This window comes from Nannospalax galili, unplaced genomic scaffold (assembly GCF_000622305.1).
Source record: "Nannospalax galili isolate Female #2095 unplaced genomic scaffold, S.galili_v1.0 scaffold589, whole genome shotgun sequence".
Taxonomy (NCBI): domain Eukaryota; kingdom Metazoa; phylum Chordata; class Mammalia; order Rodentia; family Spalacidae; genus Nannospalax; species Nannospalax galili.
Window position 1 is genome coordinate 1946496 of NW_008360324.1, and position 8222 is coordinate 1954717.

The following is an 8222-nucleotide window of genomic DNA, read 5'->3' on the forward strand; positions in this document are numbered from 1 at the left end:
CATACACATAAAATAATATCTTTAAGAAATAAAATATAAACCAGGCCTGGTGGCACATGCCTTTAGTCCCAGCACTCGGGAGCCAGAGGCAAGTGGGAGTTCAAGGCCAGCATGGTCTACATAGTGAGTTCCAGGCCAACTGGGGCTACAGGGAGACCCTGTCTCAAAAAGACAAAATAATAATAATAATAAATAAAATAAAATATAAAATTTTATTCTGAGTCAAGCCTGGTGGTACATACCTTTAATCCCAGCACTTGGGAGGCAGAGGCAGGTGGATCTCTGTGAGTTTGAGGCTAGCCTTGTCTGCATAGCGAGTTCCAGGCCAGCCAATTTATGCTGCACTTAATAACTGGAGTACCTAAGGGATTTGCCAGGGATTTGTCACCTTATGTACTCTCTTAGTTTCTTGTTATGATAAAAATGCTCAGACAAAAGCAACAGAAGGGAGACAGGGTTTATTTTGGCTCCCACTTCAAGGTAGAGTCCATCATGATGGGTATGTCAAGGCAGCAGGAAATTGAATTAGCTGGTCATATCACATCTGCCCACAGTCAGAAGAAAGCAGCTAGTTACCTTTCTCTAGTTACACAATCCAGGATCCCAGCCAGTGAATATCACCACCCACAATGGATGGGTCTTCTCCACTCAGTTAAAACTAGATAACCCCAACAAGCACAGAGAGGCCAGTCTCCCAGGTGATTCTAGAGTCTATCAAATTAACAACAGTAATCATAACACTTTATCTGAATTATATCAAAACTACAACCCGGGGACAGGAGTACCATCTGCTATGTAGCAATATCCTCCAAATTCAAACATTTCTATCCTTGGAGGGAGGGAAGCTTATTAGGACTCAAGATGAAACACCCAAGTTGCCAGAAGTTCCCAAAACTTACAAGATGCACAAGGTCCCTCCCTCCCCAATGTTAGCAGTAAGGGCTGTTGGATAGAAGAGACTCTTAGACCCATGTAGTGGCCTCCAATCACACAGAGTGCTCCAGGGATGCAGGTGGAGCCAACTTTTCAGTGATGGAGCTACTTTGGAGCTATCCATGCTCCTGTAAATAACTTCTCACCAGGGGCTGGAGAGATGACTCAGCTGTTAGGAGAACTGGCTGCTCTTGCAGAGGACCTAGGTTCAGTTCCCAGTACCCACATGGCAGCTAACAACCATCCGAACTCTATTTCCATGTGATCTGATGCCTTCTTCTGACCTCCATGGGCATTGCACAACATGGGTGCACTAACACATGCTGGCAATACACTCATACACATAAAATAAAAGAAAAATAATAATAGCTAGGTATGGTGGCGCACGCCTTTAGTCCCAACACTCGGGAGTCAGAAGCAGGCAGATCTCTGTGAGCTCAAGGCCAGCCCGGTCTATGTAGTGAGTTCCAGGCCAGGTGGGGCTATAAGGAAGACCGTCTCAAAAAGACCAAAAAACCCCACTTTTATTACATTTATTTATTTATTTATTTACATCTGTAGAGACTAGAAGGAGTCAGTTCTTTTTTCCACCATGTGGGTTGCAGAGACCAAATCAGGTCACCAGACTTGAAGGCAAAGTCCTTTACTCACTGAGGTATGCTGCCAGCCCTAGAATAGTTTGTTTGGTCTGTTGTCAGTGTTCTGACTGGGGTGAGCAGAGGTAGAAGAGTCACACAATACCATTATTATTCCCACTTTACATAACAGAAAAAGTTTGGCAACTTCCCCAAGATCACACAGCTAAGTGACTTGGCTTCACTTAGCTTAAAATCACTTCACTTAAAATCAACCCTTGAAGTCCATGGAGGGTGGTGCCCACTAGCTAGCCCAGTACTCAAGAGGCTGAAGCAGGCTACAACCCCAGCAACACAGGGAGACTGGAGAGGGGGAGAGGAAAAGAGTCATAGGCCCTACACCCTAAGGAATGGAACAACAGTTCAGAAAGGAAGACAATCCCTCTTACACACAGAGCCTCCGGTAGCCTAGGTAGCACAAAGTTCTCCAGTGAAGAACCCCCTTCCCACAGGGATTCCCACGGCGACGATGTCATCAAAGGGTTAATTCTGAACCGGGATGTGGGAGGGCAGGAAACTCAACTGTAATGGTAGCCTGGGGAAGATTAACTGCTTATGGAAAGTCCCACTGCGGAGGTGCCATCTCAGGGCTGATCGCGGACTGGTGGGAGAGTGAGCAGAGGTTATCCACCCAGAGTGGGGCCCCACCCAGGCCACTAGGACCTCGCACTGAGTCTTTGCAGCTGGGGAGCTTTCCACGGGGGCGTGGCCTGGAGGACGTAGCCTGGGAGGTGACAAGAGGGTTAACCACCCCACAGAGGTAGGGGGCGGGCATCTTCCCGGGCGGTCCTCCCCTCCAGGCCGCTGGAACCGGAAGCTGTCCGTGGTCTGGAGCGCGCCTTGACTGCCTTCGTCTGCGCTTCTACTGAGGTCCTTCCTGGATAGGAGAGCCAAGCGAGGTTCGGAGGCGAGATGAGGGCAAGGGGGGCAGCCCATGGTGAGGTCCGAAGGGGCCGAACTCATGGGAAGCTCGGGCAACCCGGTGCAGATGGGGTGAATCAGGGTGATAGACCTAGGAGGGTTGGGGGAGGAAAGTGGGTGGGGGGCCCGGTTGGCATACATGGGTGAACGGATGGGATCCCTGGGTAAAAACACCCCCCCCCAACACTAGGATACCGCCGTTCACAGTCTTTTCTGACCCCTACATAGTTCCAGGTGAAGATCTGGAGCTCAACTTTCAGGAGACGCCCCAGCAAGACTTTCGGGGAGCCCTCCAGCTAGCTGCTCACCTCATGGGCCAGACGGCTCTGGCAAGGGGCAGCAGCAGCAGCACCCCCACCTCGCAGGCTCTGTGCTCTGATTTCTCTCCTCCTGAGGGTTTGGAGGAGCTACTGTCTGCTCCAACTCCTGATTTAGGGGTCCAACGTCACCACGGCTGGAATCCCAAAGATTGCTCAGAGAACATCGAGGTCAAGGAAGGCGGGTTGTGCTTTGAGCGGAGGCCAGTGGCTCAGAGCACTGATGGAGTCCGGGGAAAGAGGGGTTACTCGAGGGGCCTGCACGCTTGGGAGATCAGTTGGCCCCAGGATCAGAGGGGCACACACGCGGTGGTGGGCGTGGCTACCGCCCTTGCCCCGCTGCAGGCGGACCACTATGCGGCGCTGTTGGGCAGCAACAAGGAATCGTGGGGCTGGGACATTGGGCGGAGGAAATTGTATCATCAGAGTAAGGGACCTGAAGCCCCTCAGTATCCAGCCGGACACCAGGGTGAGCAGCTAGTGGTGCCAGAGAGGCTGTTGGTGGTTCTCAACATGGAAGAGGGGACTCTGGGCTACGCTATTGGGGGCACCTACCTGGGACCAGCCTTCCGCGGACTGAAAGGCAAGACCCTCTATCCCTCTGTAAGCGCCGTCTGGGGCCAATGCCAGGTTCGCATCCGCTACCTGGGCGAAAGAGGTGAGGCTTGGACCACGTGTGGGGAGATCATTATCACTTTTAGCAATGGTTTGGGATGGAAGGTCAGACAGGAGGGGGCTCTGTTTGACTTGCCCCATGTCCCAGTTCAAGGCCAGGATCCCAGAAGCAATGGAGGTTAAATTGAGGATTAGAAAAGCAGTCTATTCAAATTCTTTTGGCAAGTGGCAAGCCCTCAGAATTGACAGCACTCCAGGATTTTGCCGTTGAGCAGGAGAGAAAAGGGTTAAATAGGTACTGAGCTAGGTGTGCAGTTTTTTAAAAGGCTGGCAGTGCCAGGCACACAGGGTGTGTACCAGATTCCATGGGCTCTTACCTGTGTGTGCCACATAGCTTCCTTCCCAGTCAAACTTCAAGATGGAGCCATTGGGACCCTGGGCACCAGGAAGGAAAGCCAGGAGGCAGGGCCTTGGGGTGGGCCCAAGGGGAGGAGCCGTTTTGTGAACTGACTAGGCCAGGGCTAGGAGCTAGTGCTCTACAACTGCAGTTGTTTGCAGGGGAGGTGAGTTATGTAGCCTGGAGGTCCATTCCCCCATCGCCTCTTCAGCCCAGTTCCAAGGCCTCTCTGGGCCAGCCCCATCACCGTTCAAGTCATTTTGGCTGATTGCTGAGATGCAGAAATTCAGGGAGTCTTAGATCTTCCTCAGCTGAGGTGGAATAGAAAATAAGGAAGCCTGGGCAGGACCTTAGAGTTAGGAGTCTGGCTGGTGGCTACACCCCTACTTACTGTCCCTTCCTTCTCTCTCCCAGTGGAGAAGCCACAGTCCCTTCTGGACCTGAGTCGCCTGTGTATACGCCATGCCCTGGGCGAAACCCGGCTTGGGCAGATATCCACTCTGCCTTTGCCCCCAGCCATGAAACGCTACCTGCTCTACCAGTAACCCTGTGGTACTACAGATTGTACTGACCCTTGCCACCACCCCTACCCTAAGAGCAGGTGGGAAGACGCCTTTGGTCTGGTGTGGACAACCTACCTAAAGCCAGTAAGGCTGAGGGGAAGTGAGGCTGGGCCCCTTCTCTAATTCTCACCAGAGGGTTGAGTGGGGAAGAATACTAAAGGCTGAGGTAGCCTGGTAAAAAAGATGTTTTCAAGTAAAAAGTAATGAGATTATTATTACAGAAATCTGTTTTTCTTTACTCCCCTCCTCCCATAGAATCCTATCACTATCTCAGAGAGTAGAAGGAAAAGCGCAATGAGGACAAACCACAAAGTTTAGTGCCAGGTGTTTATTTCCCTTATAAGTAGGATGGCTCATGAACACAACACTCAGGCTTCGGCACTGTGGGAGAGGGGAGCATCCCTGGCCTCTTAGGGTCAGAGAATCTTGGCCTCACAGACTGAGAGGGGAAAGGAAAGTGATTTCACTCTCCTGCCCTCACTAGGGCCCGAAGAAACAGTGCAGGATCCGCTTCTTCCACCTCTCAGGCAAGAAGCCACCATGGTGACATGTTTAGTTCTAATCATTATGGTAAGTGGTAAAAGGATCGGCCTGGTCCCAACCATCACAGCAAGAAGGTGTAAACGGGCATAGGAAGGAAGAGTTTGGATTAGGCCACAAGAAGGGGCAGATGACATCAGAAGTATGTGACTGGTGGAAGCAGTTACTGGGCTTCTGGTCTACCTAGTTCCTGGCTTAGCGGAAGGGCAGGGGGGAGATAGATGGTGCTTATTGTTTAGCATTGATGATGTCCACAAATTCAGGCTTGAGGGAGGCACCACCCACAAGGAAGCCATCCACATCGGGCTGGCTTGCCAGCTCTTTGCAGGTTGCTCCAGTCACAGAACCTGGAATAGAAGCAGAAAGAACTTGGTCAGGGATAGAATTAGTACACTACAGTCCTATTTCCCTGTGTGAGGAGGGCTCGGTCCACTTAGCCTACCTCCACCTAGGCTGGAGCCAAACCCACTCACCTCCATAAATGATGCGGGTGCTTTGAGCCACTGCATCAGACACATTGGATTTAAGCCATCCCCGGAGCTTCTCATGTACTTCCTGGGCCTAGAAGAAGGTGGCAGACTTGGTGAGACTTCCTGCACATTCAGAGGAGAAAAAAACAAAACAAAACAAAAAAACACCAGGACCAACACGAGAGGCTGGATTCTAGAAAAGCCCCGGGATCTAAGTCAGAATACCAAGGCTCCAATCCTAGTCAGCCCAGGAATGAATATCCTTGTGTGAATCACTCTGTGAGTTTGGGGGCTCTTTATCAAGTAAGGGGTTGGTCCAGATGGTCTCTGTGGCTTTCCAGATCTATTGAAGCAAGAGAGGATGAGGACAGGGCTCCTGGGCACAGTTACCTGCTGGGGTGTTGCAGTCTTTCCAGTACCAATGGCCCATACAGGTTCATAGGCCAGGACAACCTTGTTCCAGTCCTTTACATTATCTACAGGACAGAGATCACATAGAGGGAAGGGTGAACAGGAAGGAACTGCCAAGCCAAGCTCCCCAGGTAGAACAGCGGTGGTCTACTGCCCCTTGTGGCTGTTTTTCAAGTTTTTACAATTGTGTGTGTGTGTGTGTGTGTGTGTGTGTGTGTGTGTGTGCATGCCCACATGTGCCATGGCAAACATGTGGAGGTTAGAGAACAACTTGTGGAATCAATCTCCTATTATGTGGGTTCTGGAGCTCAAACTCAAGCTATCAGGCTTAGCAGCAAGTGCCCTTACCCACTAAGCCATCTCTCTGGCTCCTTGTGGATTTCAAAGATAGCATTTATACCTTCTGCAGGAGCAGAAATAGCAAGAACTATGCAAGTAGACCTCTCCTTTCCAGGCTCAGCGTAAGGATCACTGCAGGTCTTCTGACCCCAACCCACTCCAATGCTCCATGGCCTTTGCTAGGCTCAAAGGTCCCTTTCTCCAGAAATACCTGCGATAACCTTGGTTTGCTCGAAAACAACCTTCTCAGTGATTCCAGCTTCCCTTTCATCTAATTTCTCCCCAATGCAGGCAATCACTCCAAGTCCCTCTGCCAGGGCATGGGCCACTTTCTGTCCAATCAACTGTTGAGGAACAAACAGGGTGAGACATCCCTATTGGAATAAAAACATCTCCTATCTCTCCCTGGTTGATTACTAACCTCATCTGACTCCCCAAAGACGTGCCTTCTCTCCGAGTGCCCCAGGACTACCCACGTAGCACCACAGTCTTTGATCATGCCAGGGCTAAGAGAGAAAACCAAGGTTCAGTAAGAAGCCCACCTGGTGTCTTCCTTCTAAGGAGGGAGGTTTCCTACAAACCCCTCTCTGCCTCTACCTCACCTGATCTCCCCAGTGAAGGCCCCGTTAGTTACTTTGTAGCAGTTCTGGGCAGCCACAGCAATTTTGGGATCCAGCTTCTGCCTGGCATAGTCGATGTAGGCGGTGGGGGGCGCACAAACCACCTCTGAGAATGAGAGCAAAGAAGGCATTCTTCAGACTTTCTATCTCAGTGCTCTGGAGTCCTGTCCCCTGTCCCTCATCCCCCACCCCCATCCCTTTCTTGGTTCTGCTTTCCTGTCCCTTCCACTCCAGAAAGATGACCTTTTCTACTGCCCAGTCCAGGCTGGGCCTGTACCAACCCCATAGATGATGCCCCTGACAGGCCATGGCCCTCACCCTTCCCTCTGCTCTTTTAACAGCTGTGGCTCTAATTTCCTCAGGCTATTCTGGGAATGGGCACCTCCTAGACTCAGCATTCTCCAGGGGCCAACTGACTCCTTTCTAAAATAACACTTCTCCAATCGGGCAAGGATTTTTGGCATAAGGAGACGAGGCCAACTCCTGGAGTTTGTATTGAGCTCTTTGAGGAATAAATGAGCAGGGGATCGTCCCCGGTGGGTCTATGATGTAGGTGAGAGGGAGAGGAAAGAGGGAGCGGCATGCTTTCCCACTCCAGGCTGAGGAAAGCTGTAGGATTGCTCATCATTCCCCAAAGGCTCAGCATGTCTGACACCTGCTCCATCCCTTAATGGAAGGCAGGAGAGGCCCAGGCCGTGGAGTGGAAGGGATCTGTGAGCCCCCAGCTCAGAGGCCCAGAATTGCTGCGGCGCGGGGAGGAGTCATGGGCTACGTGCAGAGACGCACGGATCTGCAAGCTGAGGGGGCAGGTAGCAGGGAGCCCGCGCAAGCTCGGCCTCCTCCCCCACACTCCGGGGCACGCGCCAGTTTCTCTCGATTACCCAGCGGACTCAGGATCTGCTTCTTAACCCCGGTCTTAACTGGTGGAGCCCGAGTTCATTTCCAGGGGCGATCTTCTTCCTACACTCTCAGACCCCCGCTAAAAAGGCCTTTCCCGCCCTACAGGCCCAGGGCACCATCAAATGTCCCTCTTTCCTACCTCAGCACATCTCAGCCCTGCCTGGACACCCGATGGCCCTCGTCCCCCGAGTCTCTGCATCCAGATCCACGCGCACATGGAGCAGGGGCGGCCACACCTGACCCCCTCCCCCCCACAGCCGCCCAGACCAGGCTCACCAGTGTCAGCCGGCACCTTGGCTGCATTCAGGGTAGAGATGAGGTCTCCCAGACACTTCTTCCTCCCGTTCATCTTCCAGTTGCCCCCCACGAAGAACTTCCTGGAAGGCGCCATTGCGCAGGGAGCGACTCGCTGAAGGTCAGTGTCAGCGCGCAGCCGTGGCCACTGGCCGCTTATATAGAGCGCTGTGAAGCAGAACTCCTCCTCCTCCCCGCCCTCCACCATAGTTAGGCCGGCCCCTTGCCTGAAGGCCTCCCCGCCTCCCAGCGCTGCAATATTCTGAC

General features: G+C 52.3%; 2 protein-coding genes across 3 annotated transcripts; one reads left to right on the forward strand and one right to left on the reverse strand.

Annotated features, from left to right (window-relative positions):
• The first annotated feature begins 1967 nt into the window (after positions 1-1967).
• Positions 1968-4596, forward strand: Spsb2 (splA/ryanodine receptor domain and SOCS box containing 2). 2 transcript variants are annotated; one of them, XM_029559813.1, is made up of 3 exons: positions 1968-2505; positions 2718-3464; positions 4233-4596. In XM_029559813.1, exons 1-3 carry the CDS (start codon positions 2481-2483, stop codon positions 4361-4363), a joined length of 903 nt encoding a protein of 300 aa, XP_029415673.1. In that variant the 5' UTR covers positions 1968-2480; the 3' UTR covers positions 4364-4596. The 2 variants fall into 2 exon arrangements, with proteins under 2 accessions (XP_029415673.1, XP_008823593.1); XM_008825371.3 differs by having other exon boundaries at positions 1974-2467.
• Positions 4597-4694: 98 nt separating this feature from the next.
• On the reverse strand, positions 4695-8178 carry Tpi1 (triosephosphate isomerase 1). Its single transcript, XM_008825372.2, has 7 exons — positions 7938-8178; positions 6744-6867; positions 6563-6647; positions 6353-6485; positions 5782-5867; positions 5395-5482; positions 4695-5268 (listed from the first exon to the last, which is right to left on the reverse strand). The coding sequence occupies exons 1-7, from the start codon at positions 8161-8163 to the stop codon at positions 5150-5152; spliced, it is 861 nt and encodes a 286-aa protein (XP_008823594.1). The 5' UTR covers positions 8164-8178; the 3' UTR covers positions 4695-5149.
• Positions 8179-8222: the final 44 nt, after the last annotated feature.